At 39.9% G+C, this 16,218-nt stretch overlaps 2 protein-coding genes across 3 annotated transcripts in view; one reads left to right on the top strand and one right to left on the bottom strand.

The window, feature by feature from the left end:
* On the bottom strand, positions 1–5,743 carry HNRNPDL (heterogeneous nuclear ribonucleoprotein D like). Of its 2 annotated transcripts, XR_004953085.1 has the most exons (9): positions 4,507–5,743; positions 3,603–3,771; positions 3,340–3,501; positions 2,763–2,894; positions 2,512–2,626; positions 1,833–2,003; positions 1,403–1,497; positions 926–1,030; positions 1–266 (listed from the first exon to the last, which is right to left on the bottom strand). XR_004953085.1 is itself a non-coding variant. In XM_016156185.2 (8 exons), the coding sequence occupies exons 1-7, from the start codon at positions 4,947–4,949 to the stop codon at positions 1,427–1,429; spliced, it is 1,263 nt and encodes a 420-aa protein (XP_016011671.1). In that variant the 5' UTR covers positions 4,950–5,124; the 3' UTR covers positions 1–266; positions 1,403–1,426. The 2 variants fall into 2 exon arrangements, 1 of the variants encoding a protein (XP_016011671.1); XM_016156185.2 differs by lacking the exon at positions 926–1,030 and having other exon boundaries at positions 4,507–5,124.
* The window catches only part of ENOPH1 (enolase-phosphatase 1), a 24,965-nt gene continuing 14,168 nt past the window's right edge, over positions 5,422–16,218 (top strand). The window contains exon 1 of the mRNA XM_016156186.2: positions 5,422–5,553. Coding sequence (XP_016011672.1) covers positions 5,452–5,553 — 102 coding nt within the window. The 5' untranslated portion in view covers positions 5,422–5,451. The remainder of the gene's footprint in view (positions 5,554–16,218) is intronic.

The raw sequence follows: 16,218 nt of genomic DNA, 5'->3' as shown, positions 1-16,218 counted from the left end.
AACAATTACATAAGGAAGCATTTATTTGAGGTTTAACATGAAATCATACAAATAAAATTTGTATAAACACAAATCCACATTGAGTCGTAACACAGATAGCAAAAGACAAAAAGTAAAAACAAAGAAAACTAATTGGCGGCTATATACAGTTGGACACAGTTGTGTCTTGTACACTAGAAAGTCTTTTACAAAATAATCATCTTAGATCAACAGAAGACCAATCTTCAACGTCGTCCTGCAAGATGGGTTACTTTAGCAATTTCCTCCTAAAAACAAAAACAAAATAGCAATTAGATTTGTACAACTCTGACAAGCTTTCAAAGGTCCATTTTCATGAATTGTTTTAAGTCCTCAATTTATTCTTTTCTTCAATAATTAAAGATCACATGCATATCCATTGGCAAAATGCAATTTGGGTAATCAATAAATTCACCCTGGGGTTCCCAAATGATAGAAAAGAACCTGGGAATTGAATCTTCCCATTGAATTATGGCTAGATTAAGGGCTACAATAAGCATCTCTGGTAAACCAAGCAAAAATGCTTTTATAAATATGAATTTATAATGGCTTATTATAGTGCAAGAAAACAAATTGCTCTGTGCATATGATCTTTAATTTTTGTCCCAGATTTTAAAGTTCTTGTTTTGGTTTGTAGATTTCACTATTAGCTATAAAAAGAAAAAGCAAGCATTAAATCTTAAAGAATGAACACTTAAAATGAGGCTCCACAATTGAAATACAACACTAAACAGAAGACCAAAATGATTAAGCTGTAAAAAGGCATTTATGTACTTTAACTCCTGTAAAAAACCATTTAAGTTAAGTTTAGACACTTAATCTTCAAAAAAGATTAAAAAAGAAGCCAAAGTCTGAAGTTTTCCACTTTAATCTTTACGCTGGTACATGAAGTTGGAAGAGACCATACCACAGGACAGCGTTTTCTGGTGTATGCCTTGCGCTCTGCCCGCAACGTGCGACCCCCAGAGATAGACGTGGTCAGGGTGACACACGGCCTGCAATGAAGTTCCCGCTGGCGGGTACAAACAAGGTATAATGTCAGAGTTAGAAGACAACATTCGTGTTTTCCTTAAGTTGTACCCATTTCAGTACTTTACCTGTTAATAGTTCTAAAAAAGTTTAATTATTCCTCTAGACCACCTGGTACACAAAGCAAACAGAAAAACTTGTAAGTTTTTCTGTAATACTAAAGAAAGTGAGGTAAAACTTTAAAGTTAAAGATCTATAGACACTTTAGGCAAAACAGGCTTATAAAGCAATTAAAAATTAACAATTTAGTAAAAACAGGCTACATAATATTTTGTTTTTACTTGTTTTTCATTTGTCTATTGATCTTTAAATTAAATTAGACAGTTCCACTGGTGTCTCGTACTCTTATACACACCTGTTTTCTCCCCAATGTCCTCCTTTAGTATGGCTGATAATTGTTTTGGTGATTGCCACCCCCTCGAGATGCCTTGCCATAAGTGCTCTGTTGGCCTATTTTATAAAACAAAAGTTTTTATTAAAATTAATTTTCTATGAAATGGTTTCACTATATAAATATACCCAGAAACTATGAAATGCATAAAACAGCATGCCAACTATAAAAACATTTTAATAGCCATTATAAACTAGCCATATCACAAATTCTTGAATATTTGTAAACAGTTTCTCTATATTAGTATAATCACCCTACCAAATGCCTCAAAAACTTAACTCTAAACACTTCAAAACATAGAAAATCCACAGACATAATCAATTTTTGAATGGGATTGTAATTTAACACTGAATTTTAATATCATTGGTTATAAAATTAAGTTAAATATTCTTACCACTGTAGTCTGTATATCCCTGTCCATATCCATAGTTCCCATAGTTATACCCAGTATAGTCATAGCCGCCATAGCCACTATAGTTTTGATCACCACCATAGGCACTATTGTAATTTCCGTATCCTTGATCATAATAGTTATTAAATCCTTGGTTCCAGTTTTGGCCCTGACCTGAAACAATGCACAATGATTGTTAGGAAACAACTTCTGACCTCCAAACCTGACATTAAATGATGCCTTCCTGTCTTTCACTCTGTGTATTTTAAAAAGGCAGAATGGAACTCTATACTGACATCTGAGTGTTTTAAAAAAGGGGGCAGATAGTTCATTTGTGCCAGAATCAGGCTTCCTAAATTTAATGGAAAATCAAGACAAAGGTAAAGACAAGATAGACTGTCTAGCTTTATAACAAGGACTCATGCCCAAGAAAACTCAACACACCAGAATGTATCATGTAATCGTAACTATATTTAATGCAATTATTTTCCCATCAGTGATGACACTGTCACAGTGGTCATTCTTTGGAAAGGCAAAATCAGTAAACTCAGTATCAATGCTAACAATTAGCATTTTCCATGTTGCAACAATTTAAATTTGGCTATACTTTCTTATGGGCTTATTCATATTTAGCAATTTACAGCTTAAACCACTGAGTCATTTCCCAAGTATTAAATCTCACCTCGGCCTCGACCCCTAGTACCACCTCGTCCACCAGCTGCAGCACCTCTTCCTCCTTTTTGTTGTTGCTGTTGCTGCCTATATACCTCTTTGGGTTGTGCAACTTTGATTTCACACTATAGACAAATTTTTAAGAGTAAACAAAATTGTTACTGAAGTTCAAGTGTTAAGCCATTTTATCCTCAAAACGGATTGAGAAATTCACTAATAAAACCCCAAAATTTCCACTTAATATAACTTAAATAGCTTTACCTTCCCAGAACCAATTTGATGATATCTGCTTTCTAATAATTTCTTTACTGGCTCTTCATCTGTGTATGTGATAAAACAAAATCCTCTTCTTTCATTTGTTTTTGTATCCATGGGAAGTTCAATATTTTCAATCTGAAATCAAGATGAACACTCATCTAGTAACGGTAAAAAGCTACCAAAAGGTTTTAAATACCACAGGTCCTTTTCAAGCTTCAACATAATCACATGACGTTTGTATAGGAACTGCTTTAATAACTGATCTAATTTGTTTCTTCTGTTAAGCATTTAGAGGGAAGAGGAAAACCTCATTATCACTATGTACCCAATAAATGCCACACTAGTTAATAAGTCCAAACACCGACTACACCAAAGCACCCATGTTTTAGCCAAAATAAACTAGACACTGGTTTCTATTACAGCACAGAAAGCAGTGATTAAAGCATGGTGACTGGAAGGAACCTGAGCAGTTATTTAATCCCACCCTCACCTGACACGTGAATGTTTTTTAACATGTGGGCCATGGATGAACGGAACAAAAACACATCAAATATAAAATACACATAAACACAGAGCGCACCTCTCCAAAGGCTCCAAAATATTCTTTAATTTGTTCTTCGGAAGTATCTGGGCTCAATCCACCCACAAAAACCTTTTTGGGGGGTTCCTTCCCCTTTAAAGCTTTAGCCCTTTTGGGGTCTATCAATTTGCCATCCAGTTTGTGTTCCTTCAATTCCAAAACCTAGAAGAGATTTTTATTTAGGCTGACAGCAATATACAACCAATCCTCTGAACAATTTGCAAAATGCACACAAAGCAGCACAAAGCAAAACACAGTCATACCTTATCAACACTAGCAGCATCTTTGAAAAGCACAAATCCAAATCCTCTTGATCTTCCGGTGACTGGATCTGTTTTAATTGTGCAGTCTACAACTTCCCCAAACCGAGACAAATATTCAGTCAGATCTTTCTTGCTTGTATCCCAGCTCAAGCCTCCAATAAACATTTTACTAAAAATAAAAGTTATTTTTTTAAAAGGTTAGCTACAGCTCAAACGATTACTTCGATCCTGATTACATTTAACTATTAAGTAAACACGCAAGTTTAACCTCTATACTCATGTAATTTAATCCATGTTTTCAACAGGCCACAAAAATCCCAAAATTCCATCGAGATCACTTATTCAAAACAGTGAACAGCTTGCTCTTCACACTGCCTAACGCAAAATTTAAACGAGACCAACATGTTAAAACATTATCTTAGTTTTGAAAGTCCAACCTAAATAATCTCTCCACAATTTAGGACCACCCTCTTCCTCTGTCAAGCCAACGTTCCATCTAAATAACTCATCATAACGCTTTCTGGATTCTGGGTATTTGGTGCCCAAACCATGAGTTGTAAACACTTTCCAAGAAAACTGCGTTGAGCTCTAAGAGACACAATGAAGAGGCGGCGGCAGCTGCAGCATGTGGCGCAGCGAGGCCGGCCCCTCCCCCCTCGGCGCCTGCGCATTCGGGCCACCGACGCCGCCGCCCTCCGCCTCCAACTCCTCCGCCCTTCCCCCACCTTCCGCGGGCCTCTCTAGTCACCCCGTCTACTTTCCTCTTTCCTCCAAGCTAGTGGGGCTCAGCGGGCACGCGAGGAATCGACTCCGGGCAGGAATGTGGGCAGCGCGCGGCTCTCGAGGGACCAAGGGCGCGCATGGCGCGCTGGGGGACGAAGGGGAGAAGAAAAGCGTGCGGTACCCGTCATCCTGCTGGTTTTTGCTCGCGTTGATCTTGGATCCCTCTGCGAATTCCTCTATGTTGCTGTACTCGTTCATGTCCTCCATGGTGGCGGAGTTGTCGGCCGGGGTGTGCTGGCGCGCAGTCCGAGTCCCGGCAGCAGCAGCGGCGGAGCGTTGTATGGAGCTGGATTTAAAATGGCGGCGGAAGAGATCCGGGCGCCGCCTGCGCCCTCCCTTTATAGCCGCCCCGCCCGCCAATCGGGAGGGCTGCTGGGCGGTGACGTGGCGTTGGGCCCGGCGCGCCCCCTGCCGGGCAGAGCTGGGAGCGAGCGAAGGGAGGAGTGGGGCGAGCTGCCTCGGCGCCCGCGGCCGCCAATGGGAAAGGCTGCGGGAGGCTAAAGTAGCGGGAGCGGAGGGGAACAATGGCGGCGGCACATGGGAAAGCCGGGGCGGGACCTCCATCGCGGCCCTCCGGTGAGGAACGAGGTCGCGGGTGAAAGGGACGCGGGCTTGGGATGAGAGAAGCGTCAGAAGAGAAAAACGAAGGGGAGAAAAGTCCTGGGGTCAAAAATCCCGAGCAACGCCGTCGCAGGGCCAAGTCCCTCTTGCCTTGAGAGCCTTTGTCTCTGGCGTCCGGTCCAGCCCACTTCTAGCAAAGAGCCGTCAACCCCGCCTTTTTCCGCCCTTGGTCCACCAGTGCGGAGCTGCTGCAGCGGCTGCTATCGATTAGCACCGTGGCCGGGCTGCTCCGGAAAAAGGCGGACTGCACTCAGCACCGGCAGCTGAGGCGGCGAGCGCGCCTGCCCATCCGCCGCGCGCACGCGTGTTTTGTCCTAGAGCTAGCTGGAACCAGCCGAACAGGAAGCGGGCGCGCGGCAGCCCCTCCGGGCAGCGGCGCTGCGCGGGCGCCTCTTCCGCTATCGCCGCAGGCGCGCAGAACGAGGGGGAGCGAGTTTCCTGGGCGATGAGCCGGAGTCAGGCCAACGCAGTCAAGCCAACCAGGATCCCGCACGGCCGCTTTTGCGGGCTGAGAATGGGAGGAGGGGCGCGGGCCGATCAAATTACTGTAAATATGCAAAAGCGGAAGCATTGGGCGGGGAGGGGGCTAGGTGTCGTAGGGGGCAAGGGGCACTCACATCCCCGGCGCGCCACTCGCGGGGCTCCCGTCTGCACGTGCCCCAGGCCTCTCCCGCTCGCTCAACCAGTCTGCGGAGAGCGCGCGCCCGCCCGCGCACCCGGCTCCCGCGTTCGCTTCTTTGTTCCCGCCCACGCGAGGCCCATTTTGACGGATCGGGTTCGAAGCCCGCTGGCGGCCAATCACTGTCGGCGCTTTTACCTCCTCCCACCCCCTCGGAGCCCCACCAGGGCCGCCCCTTTTCCTACCCACGTGGTCTCGGCCTCCAGCCCTGGGCAGGCTCTTCAGCTGAGGTCGCTCGCTCGTGTGGCCGCCTTCTCCAACTTTAGGGGCGTGGAGGTGGCCTTTTCCCCTTGTGCTTCCGGCCGCACGCGGTTGTCGGCTCCGAGATTGTTGCCGAGCTGTCGCAAGCCCGGGACCGTGCTGGGGGCGCAGTCGGCTCCGCCCTCCGCCCTCTCTACTAGTAGGCCGATTCGCGTAGTAGCGTCCGGTAGGGAAATGGTCGTGCTTTCGGTGCCCGCCGAAGTCACTGTGATCCTGTTAGATATCGAAGGTACCACAATCCCGGTTGCTTTCGTGAAGGTGAGGGACGGAAGGGAGCGGGGAAGTTACTTATGCTTAAAAGCAAAGAAATTTTTTAAGTATTGCAGACCTTGCAGTAGAAACACGCGGGGTAAAAGGGGTGGTGTGGCTTTGTATCCGCTGTGGAATGGAAGGAAGTAGAAAGGCTGCGGCGGATTGCAGGAATGTTTTTCCTCACGGCACCATCTTCACCCTCCCCATCCCTGTCTTTGGTTAGAGATAAATGGGTAAGAAAGGATGGAGGCGGTGGCAAAAAAAAAAAAAAAAAAAGCGAAAGAGAGATGGTTGGCCGTGGCAGAGTGATGCAAAGTGGGCGCCTCCCGCCAGGCAGGTGTGCGCCGGGTAGCCCCCCTAGGTGAGCATTCACTTTGTGCTTGGTCTGACCTGGCCAGGCGGTCGCCGCGATCTAGTTAGTGGTCCTTGAGACGCCTAGTTTCGCAAAAATGGAAGACTGAAGTGTTATGATGACTTTTCAGATAGCCCTGGTTTCTTGTGCCTTGTCCTATAATCTATTAATTATTTTTATTAATGTTAACTATTAACCTAATACAATATTAACTTGTTATTTTATTGTATTAACTTATCAAAGCAGTGTTACTAAGAGTGTGTTCATCTAAAAGTATGTTCAGAAAAGCATTAGATCGGATCTGTGTGGATGTCTATAGTAATTATACAAAAAAGGATTCCATTAGTATGCACTTTTGGGAAATGTTCTGTACATGTTTAACCAGATTTATTTATTGCACTCCTCAGAGCCATGAAATTATACACACACGCACACATATCCTCGTGAGTCTTCAAGAGAGTAGCCTTTTACAAATTTATTTGAACATAAAAATGAGTATCTTTTGATCACCTTTTAAAGAGATGTTAAGTTACATTCTTGAATCTCTGAGCATGGAGCTGGGAATTGGAAATTAGTCACATTAGGTGTGTGAACTTGTAGCCTCATTTCCTCTTGAACAATGAAACTGAGTACATGCATGCGACTTGAGTCATCCTCAAAATCTGAGTATGCATTGTTTGCATTTTGCTGTTAGGAAACCAAGGCTCTGAAAAATTGAACAATATGTCTGGGTTTGAACTCAAATTGTCTTACTCTTTCTATTTATTTTACTTCATCTTGTAAATGAGAACCACAGTGCTTGTTCTGTCTTTGCGTCGCTGCTGTGTATGTTAAATGACACAGGTAATGAGAGCACTTTAATATGAAGTATATGGTAACAAAATTCACTTTATACTACTTCTTAGTGATAGGAGTTAAGTACAATTGAGCCTGTATTTTGGAGATTTGGTTCTACAGTCAGTGTGAAAATTGAATATTGTCCAAAATTGTCCTTGAAATACCCTTAGGAAGTCAGTCCTCTTTAGATGCTGATTTCCATCTTTCTGTAAATCACATTAAGTCATTTTTCCTTTAGGATTGAGACAATACCTGCTTCTTTCCTTGAGCACCAGAAGAAGTAGCTTATGATTAAATGAGGTACATGAAAAACCTGTCAAACATTAGCCTCACACTGAGCCACTTATCCCAAGAGACACAGGGGGAACTGAGACTGTCCCAGGGAATAGAACACCTTCATTTAATGGACTGGCAGGCAGATTGCCAGCACTGGTTATGGTTATTTTTTTCCATTTCTCCCTCTTGCTTGCTTGTTGAGAACTTTCAGTTGAATGTGTATATGATGTAGCTTAACTATATAGCACTAACAGTCTAGGATCTCTTCAAAGATTCCCCTACCTCATCTGAGAAGTTTTATTCTTAGACTCCAGGCAATAACACACCATGGTTTTACTTACCAGTTATTCTGTCTTTTTCTGAGTTATAGAATTGTCAGATTTCTAGAGCAGGAAAGGCTCCTAGCTCTGGTAGTCTAGTGAATGTTGCAGCCAGCTAATTAATTTCTCCCATGAGTTAGTTGATACCTGGAGGGATGTCCTCTGTGAGGGTAGTCACAAATTGTTGGGGGCAGAGCAACAGTAGAACCCAGATTTTCTTAGATGTTCTCATTCATCTGAGTCTTCAGGGCCAAGGCTCCTGTCTCTCATTGCAGGATACATGCCCCTGGAGTTTTTCTTTTTTGGTATTGACTCTGATTCTCTGCAGTGGTGCTCTCCCAACATTTTTTGGTTATGTATACTATGAGCAGAATTGCAGCAGGCACTACCAGTAGAATTTATAAATTATGTACACATATTATTGTGCTATTATTAAGTTATAAAGTAAATTGGAATTTAAATGTGAGATTAAAATAAGTGTAGATGAATGTTATTATATCCTCTTCTCTTACCCCACTGATTCTTTTGCTTGTCCCTGGTGTATATGAACTTATGGAGCCACCTATTGATCTTTGTCTCTGGTGATGTAATATTCATTTTATGATTTTGTACATTGTATTTTAATGTGTTTAGTCTGTAAGCTATGAAATAACACCATCAGTCCCTGTGGTTATCCTGTCAGGAACCTTCAACTGCTGTTTCTGAGTTTGGGGAAAATGATCTCTTGTTCCTGAAAATGCTTTAAAATTTGGTGGCTTTCCTGTTGTTATGTGTCCAGTTGTTACCTGTAACAGCAGTTGCAGTAATATTCTGTAAAGTCACTGAGAACAACACCACATTAGCAAATACTGAATCATTGTCCATACAGGGATAGATTCCTGTGAGCCTGTGGTTACATTTTCATCAGGTGATCAATACATAACCCTGTTTTATGTGTGTTTCTATTGTCTTATTTAATATATATATTCTTGATTCATTAACATTGAACTCACAGCCAATGACGCTGTAACTCATTCTTTAACAAACCTTATTTAACACATTTTCTCCATAAGGCACATCAGAGCTTCCTTAAGCTTTAGTAACACTAGACAGTGTGACAGCACTTTGCTTGGCCAATTTTAAACTGCAAAATCGACGAAAAGCATAAATGTGAAAAATGTGGCACTAAATAGAATCTGAAAAGGACATTTGTTTAAAATATGAGAGTACAAGCATCACCTTGTACTGGCAATGTATATATCTGGTGTTTCAAGTTTTTTGCCACTCTGCACATGTACCTGACCTTGAATGATCAGCAAAGTGCAGCAAGTATTGATTTTGGGGTTACAAATTAATTTTAGTGAGTAGAATTTGAAAATACAGAATCTGCAAATAACGATGATTGTATAGAGTGATATTTACAAGGATGGTCTGGAGATTGCAGGTCTGGATTAGCATTCTGGTTCTTCCCTGCATGATTTACAGCAAGTTAGTTAATATCTCTGAGTCTAGGTCCTTTTTTCCTCAGCTATACTGTGAGAATCTCTACCTCATAATGCTACCTTGAACATTTAATGAATGCTTAGCTCTTGAAAAAGCTTTGTAAAATAAATGAATATACTTACCTATTTTATCAACCTTCCCTACAAATATTGTCAGGTAGTAGTGTATGTGTGTGTGTGTGTGTGGGGGGGGGGAAGGGGCGGGTGTTTCATGCTTGAGATAAACCCTTTGCAATAATTAAGAAGCTTCCATTAACTAAATATAAATCTGATGAGACTGTTTGTTCCTAAAATATATTAAGTGAGGCATGGTGGGTACTCTTGCCAGTGGCTCTTTATAGCTGTGTTTCTCAGATTTTAATGAGTATACAGATCTTCTAGGGATCTTACTGAAAAGTGGTTTCTGATTCAGAAGACGTAATATGGAACTTGATATCTAACAGGTTTTCCTTGAATTTCTAAAAGGTTCCCAGGTGATGCTGATGCCACTGGTCCACGGACTACACTTTGAGTAGTTAAGCTTTACACAAATTTGTAAGTTCTGCTTATGCCTGTTAGTGTTGCTCTTTTCTAGTGGCTTGTGGAGGTGATAAGGCAGATCAAGCAAGAGGGGTAGATGAATTAGAGGTCTGTCATCAATAACAGAACCAAGACCTCTCAGAAGTCAAGTAAATTGATTATGGAGCAGAGAGGCTCTATACAAAAGAAAGCAAAGTATTGAAATAAGCCTGGTAGACAACCAAAATTAAGCAAGTGGTCATTTCCCCGGATTTTGTAAATTATCTTCTAGCAATGAACTGTAAAGCAGAACATCTTTCTTAAAGGACAAATTGAAAAGAGTTAGGTATATTTGTAGGAAAGCAGGATAAGAGGCCTAAAAATTTTTGACAGATCTGTCAAAATTCCTTTGTGGATCTTTCCACTCCCTAACTACCACCATCTTATATTGATTACTAGATATCTGTGAAATAGAGAACCACGTAATAAGCCTTGCTTTTTCAAATTTCCTCAAAATGGTACATTTGGACAGCATGCAATTTAACTGAAGTATTTCTAGAGTGGCAGAGAATTTTCATTGGCCTGACATTTCTAAAACCTATGCATTTTAGAGAAGTTAGCTAATAATGGAAATTTAAAACCATAAGAGATAGAAATTTCATTAATTGAAATTAAGTTGAAAAGTTAATTCAATGTAAATATATTCTGTTAATGTGAAGATAGAAGAGTGGTTTTTTTAATCGAAAATTAATTTACACTTGTTACAGAATTGCAGACATAGAAGAGCATAATATGAAAGTGAACCCCCACGCCCCCATATGCTCCTACCATGCAGAGATAACCATTAAGAGTTTGGTGGATATTCCTTTTGATTTTTTTCCTATGCACAAAGCTTATTTTTCATATAAAACTTGATTTTCACATTTATTAACTAATTTCCACATTAGTTTGATGGAGGTAGGAGTCTGAAGAGGGGTAGAAAGCAACCTGCCCTGACCCATCACCTTTCTAAAGAATCACTTGGAAAGTTAGTAACCCTGTCCTTAAAGGCCTTCCTGGGACTTCTCTGGACCCTTCTTGGATTTCTTTTCAAATACAGACGTCTTAACTACAGAAAAAGTGTTTTTGTCTTCTAAGTGAGGAGTTTATTTCTTTGATTTTCTTTTCAGTGTTTCACTATGTGACCTAACAAGTTCCTTTTCTTAAGCCTTAAAAGAGTGGTGCTATCACTCTTCACTGAGTTAAGAGAGACTAAGACACACGGTTTGGAAACTAGTGGTAATCCCAGTGAGTAGGACTTTGGAAAGGAGCTCCTCCTGGTCACACCATTGTTTGGCAGTTAAGCTGGTGTGCTCAAGAGGCTGGCCAGCTCCCGGACTGTGCCTTGTGTTGGTCAAGCCATCGTAAGTTCAGTAAACTAATTAGATCTCTTCATTGGGGATGATCAGACATTGGGGACCTACCTGACTCTTCAAATTAATAAAAGACCTGATAAACTGTAATCACTGCTTATTAATTTATACTTTACGTCTATGGAGAAAATAATAGCACTTTTTTTATAGGGTTTTTAAGAGAATTGAAAATCCATCATTCAGGTTATTTGTGTCTCAATTCATTGAATAAATTCGGAGTCCTTGGTAGCAGTGGCAATGGTGAGAAGTGTTAGATTTTGAAGGTAGGACTGATGAGGTAAATTGATTGGATGTGGAGTGTGACAGAGAGGAGTCAAAGGTGACTAAGGCTTTTGGCCTGAGTATCTGGAAAGATGGAGCTGCCACTTACTGAAGTGGGGAGATGTGGGAGGAGTGTGATTACGGGGTAGAAGCTGGAGTTCGGTTTCAGATATCCACGTAGAGATTTGGGGTAGACAATTGGAGAAAATCAGTTTGGAGTTAAGTGAAGAAGTCCAGGCTAAAGCTATGGATTTTGAGGTCATTAGCAATAGATGGCATTTAAAATCATGGAATTAGGTGAGATCATGAAGGAGTGTGTCTGTAGATAGAGAAGTGCCTAGATTAATAAGGGCTGAATAAATGTTGGTAGTTACTCCCACTATGACTACAACTACTACTATTATTATTATTGGAAGTATTACAGAACTGCCAAGTGAACCCAGATCTCTCATTTTCTTAGTACAAATCTGAGAAATCAAAGCTGTATTAGAAATGTCTATAGAGAATATAGTATCAGGATCCAGGGAGTTGGGTGATTCTAGTAAGTTGTGCTCCCCAGAGTCATCCACCCACAGAGCTGGATGGGTTCTGGCATTGGGATTTGATAAGCCTGGGTTTGAATCCTGGCTTTACTTTGTACCAGCAGTGAAACCTTTTTGAACTTAACCTTCTCCATCTGTTTAAAGGGGTCACCTTGCAGGGATGGTGGGCGGATTCAAGGATATAAATGTCAGTTCTTTTCCTTTCCCTGCCACTGTTTGGGACAAGAATTCTGGGCCAGTCAGGATCCCCTCTCTGGAACTCATGAGAGAGATTCATATTCTGTCTCTTCTCTGCCTTTTTTTTTTTTTTTTTTAAGTCTTATCTCAACTACTAGCTCCTTATAATGATAACTTCCCCTGTGCAACACCATTCATTGCAGTTAATTAATTAGATTACAGTTTATCTTTACAGTTTAGTGTCCTTAATGGGATTTAGAAGACACTTTTGTCTTATCAACAACACATTTATTAATTCATTTTGAATGCAAATGATGAAGTCTAATTTTTTTTCTTAAGGGCTTCAGCTTTCAGAAGAGAATGGTTATATCCCTACTTCCCCCATGAAGATAGGAACAGTGAAGTTATAATTTCTGAGTCCTTGTAGCCTTATGTAGTAGCCAGAGCACTGGCACTTCTCTTAGTAGTTTCTAATATAGTCTTCAGGAAGGATATTTAAAGAGCTACCACAACTGCTGGAGCTATCTGACAGATGGCATGGACCACTTACTCCAAGAAGTAGTAAGTTCCTATCATTAGGAATCTTCAAGCAGGTTTAAACTTCCATTTATAAATAAGCCCTGGGGATGTAATGTACAGCATGGTGACTATAGTTAGTAATACTGTATTGTATATTTGAAAGTTGTTGAGAGTAGATCTTAAAAGTTCTTATCACAAGAAAAATATTTTAACTATGGTAACAGACGTTAAATTTCTAGTGATCGTTTCACATTATATACAGATGTCAACTCATGTTGTAGAACAGAAACTAATGTAATGTTATTATCAATTAAGTCTCAAATTAAAAAAGGATTATATAGTAGATATGCTGAAAAAAAGGGTTTTTTTCCTTGTAATCTCATGACCCAGAGAGAACCTTTATAAACATTTACATCCACATTCTCCTAGATTTTGTTGTATGCATTAGATATTCCCCCCAATAGGATTATGCTTTATGTGCTATTCGTAACCTGTTTTAATACTTATTTAGAGAATGTGATTTAAGACCCATCAAGCCACTTAATTTTTCTTTGCTTTGTTTTTTTTTTTTCATCCTCTGAGATGAATAGAGAAATAGTAGCCCACCCAAAATTGCTTCTGTGTTAATTTTATGGCTTAAAAAATTTTAAGTTCTCAGATGCTATAATTCATTTGCAATATGTGGTTCTTTTGGAAGATTTTAAAAATTGTTTCTTTTAAAAGCTATACCCTATTACCCATTACCTTTTTATTACCTATTTTCTTTAAAAGGAGAAATATTATAACATTTTATTTTAGTAAATATTATAACAATTTTATTTTTAATGATTCTGTGACCTTTCCATTAAAACAACCACTTAACCATAAAGTATTTATGAGGCAACTTCTTTAATTAAATCTTTAGAAATTTCGTGGCCCTTACTGGAGCTCTTTCAGAAAGCTGCCATTGAGCCAGATAGAGTAATATACACTGCTGCTTGCATAGTATCCCCTCCAGCATTTAGCAGAATTTAATCATAGCCCCCTGAAAGACAAATACTCTTTATTTTACTTCTATTGCCTTTTGTTGTATGTACTAAACTGTAACAACTCCTTAGGTACCTGGCGGACTAAAAACTTTCACACATCTGTAGAATCCTGGGTTTATTTCTACATTTTTTTATCCTATAGTATTCTGAAATGATCTATAAATAGATTATAACTGAAGGTAAAACATTTTTATCACAGTTATTTCTGGAATTACTTTTAAAGCCTGAAATCTTTTTAATGGGCAAGGTTGGGCAATAAGCACTAGTTTTAAAAAGTGTACTTTTAGAGCTTTCTTATATGGTATTATAGCACGTGTCAGGCTATGATATAATTACTGGCTTTTTAAAATAAGCAATTTGAGGAATTTTATTTATTTTACATAATAGATGCCTAATAAGTATGTTGAAAGAGATAAAATCTTCACAATGTAGTTACTATACTTTTATGTTATGCAGTAACACTTTTGCACCACAACATCAGTCTGCTAACCTGCCACCCCCAGGTAATATTGTTATTCCAGGTGTTCTAGCTTCATTGCTTAATTTTGTGTGTTTACTCGGTGCAGAGGGGAGTTTTGTGTGTAGGGGGTGTGGCTAATTGAACGGTTAAGAATTCTAAAGTAATCTCTAACTCCTAAAGCTTTTCTTAAAAGTTTAGAAATGTTAGAAACCTCGCATGTTTTATTTCTGTGAGTTCTCTGAGAAGTATCATAACTTTGTTATCAGAAGTATCTGGCATTCAGTAGGTTTTTAGTAAATGTTGACTAAGTGAGTTGGTCGTGCTTATGATTTATCCTCTGATAACTTTTCTGTTTATCACTAAATTGCGTCAAAGGTGATCTTTGCCCAGTTTAAATATTTGTGCTAGAGAATATAAGTGGTAAGGTAACTGTGTTGCCTTTGCTTGGTAATAGTTTTGTATACCAGATGAGAAAACTGAGGCTCAGAGACGATAAGTTACTTGAACATAGCTAATAAAAAGCAGAAGTAGGACCCCAGCCTGGCATGTTGCCCAGACTCTGTATTCATCTCCTCTCCCACCAAGGTCAAGGACCTGGGCTCTCAGTATTCACAGCTCTTCGTGAATTGTTCTTGGTACCAGTAAAGCTGGATATAGGAAACTGGACTTTTTGAAACACAAAGTGGTATAGCGCCACATGAATTTTTATGACTTTTGAGTACTTCAACTTTTCAGTTACTGAGAGACCCTGAATCTAACCAACAGGTTTTTCCTGGGATGTTTCTAGCTGCTTGGGAGCTGGGAAATAATAGAGGCAGGACAGTGGTGGAGGATGACCAAAAGGGAAAGAAGCAGGTGTAGGATAGGGGATCAAAGTTGGCTTGCTTGTTTTTTAATTGTGAAACATTTACAATAAATAAGAAAGTTTAATGTAATGATCATGCACACACCACAAAACTGATTAAATTTCAATGTTATGTTTGCTTTAGATCTTAAATAAAACATTACAGATATAACTGAGGCCCTGAGTACATCCCATTTTGTATTAGACTTTTATTTGTACTTTGGCGTTTATATTCACATTGATAAATATAATTTTAGTACATTCATGTCTAACTGCTTTATAATGTTTTATAATATGAATATACCCCAGTTTATCTGTTCTCTAGCGGATAAGATTTAGGTTGTTGCCAGTGATTTTGTGTTATGCCCAGTGCTACAATAAACGTTTTTCACTTCCCTCTTTGTGCACGTGTGTTAGAGCTTCTCTATGGTATATGTCTAGGAGACGAATGGCTGGTGCACCTTCAGTTTTACTATATCTTCTCAGGGAGCATTCTCAAATGGGGGGCGAGTTTGCATTCCTACCTCTGTGTATGAGTGGGGAGGAATGTTAATTAGAAGAAAGGAAGGAATAAGAGGGGCACAATATAGGGCATAATGGGAAAACTAAGTATTTAAAGAAAATCAGAAGTATATCAGTAGGGTAAGAGGAATCTCTTGCAAAAAAGAAAGCTGTCAGTCTGAGCTCTTCATTTTCCTTCTCTTAGATCAAGAATGAGTTTTTATTGAGCTTAAACAAGGCTTTTCTGTTAAGTATGCTGAAAAATTTGCCAGATCACACTGTATGCTTCTAAATCTGCTGAACGAGACTTATTGGAATGCCACAGGAGAACAAGCAAAATTGAATGGCTTCTTTATTTTTTTCTAGGGCAGGTGAAATTTGAATAATGTATTATGAAGACAGATAAACACTTCAGTTCTACCATTTAAAAAAAAGGCCACAATAACTTTCTTGTGTATTTTCATTTGGGAGTGCACTTTAAGGTGAACTTAGACTTGGGTCTTCTGAAATAT

This window comes from Rousettus aegyptiacus, unplaced genomic scaffold (assembly GCF_014176215.1).
Source record: "Rousettus aegyptiacus isolate mRouAeg1 unplaced genomic scaffold, mRouAeg1.p scaffold_m13_p_10, whole genome shotgun sequence".
In the NCBI taxonomy this organism is placed as follows: domain Eukaryota; kingdom Metazoa; phylum Chordata; class Mammalia; order Chiroptera; family Pteropodidae; genus Rousettus; species Rousettus aegyptiacus.
Note: the sequence above shows the minus strand (reverse complement) of the source record. Positions and strands in the feature narration are given on the sequence as shown.

Bases quoted from the DNA above. Each gene is read 5' to 3' on its own strand.
- HNRNPDL (XM_016156185.2), bottom strand. From the start codon at position 4,949: ATGGAGGTCCCGCCCCGGCTTTCCCATGTGCCGCCGCCATTGTTCCCC. The intron at 3,772-4,506 runs GTACCGCACGCT...TTTTATTTTTAG, and splicing joins AAAAACCAGCAGGATGACGG to TAAAATGTTTATTGGAGGCT. The intron at 2,895-3,339 runs GTGCGCTCTGTG...TCTTGATTTCAG, and splicing joins ATTTTGGAGCCTTTGGAGAG to ATTGAAAATATTGAACTTCC.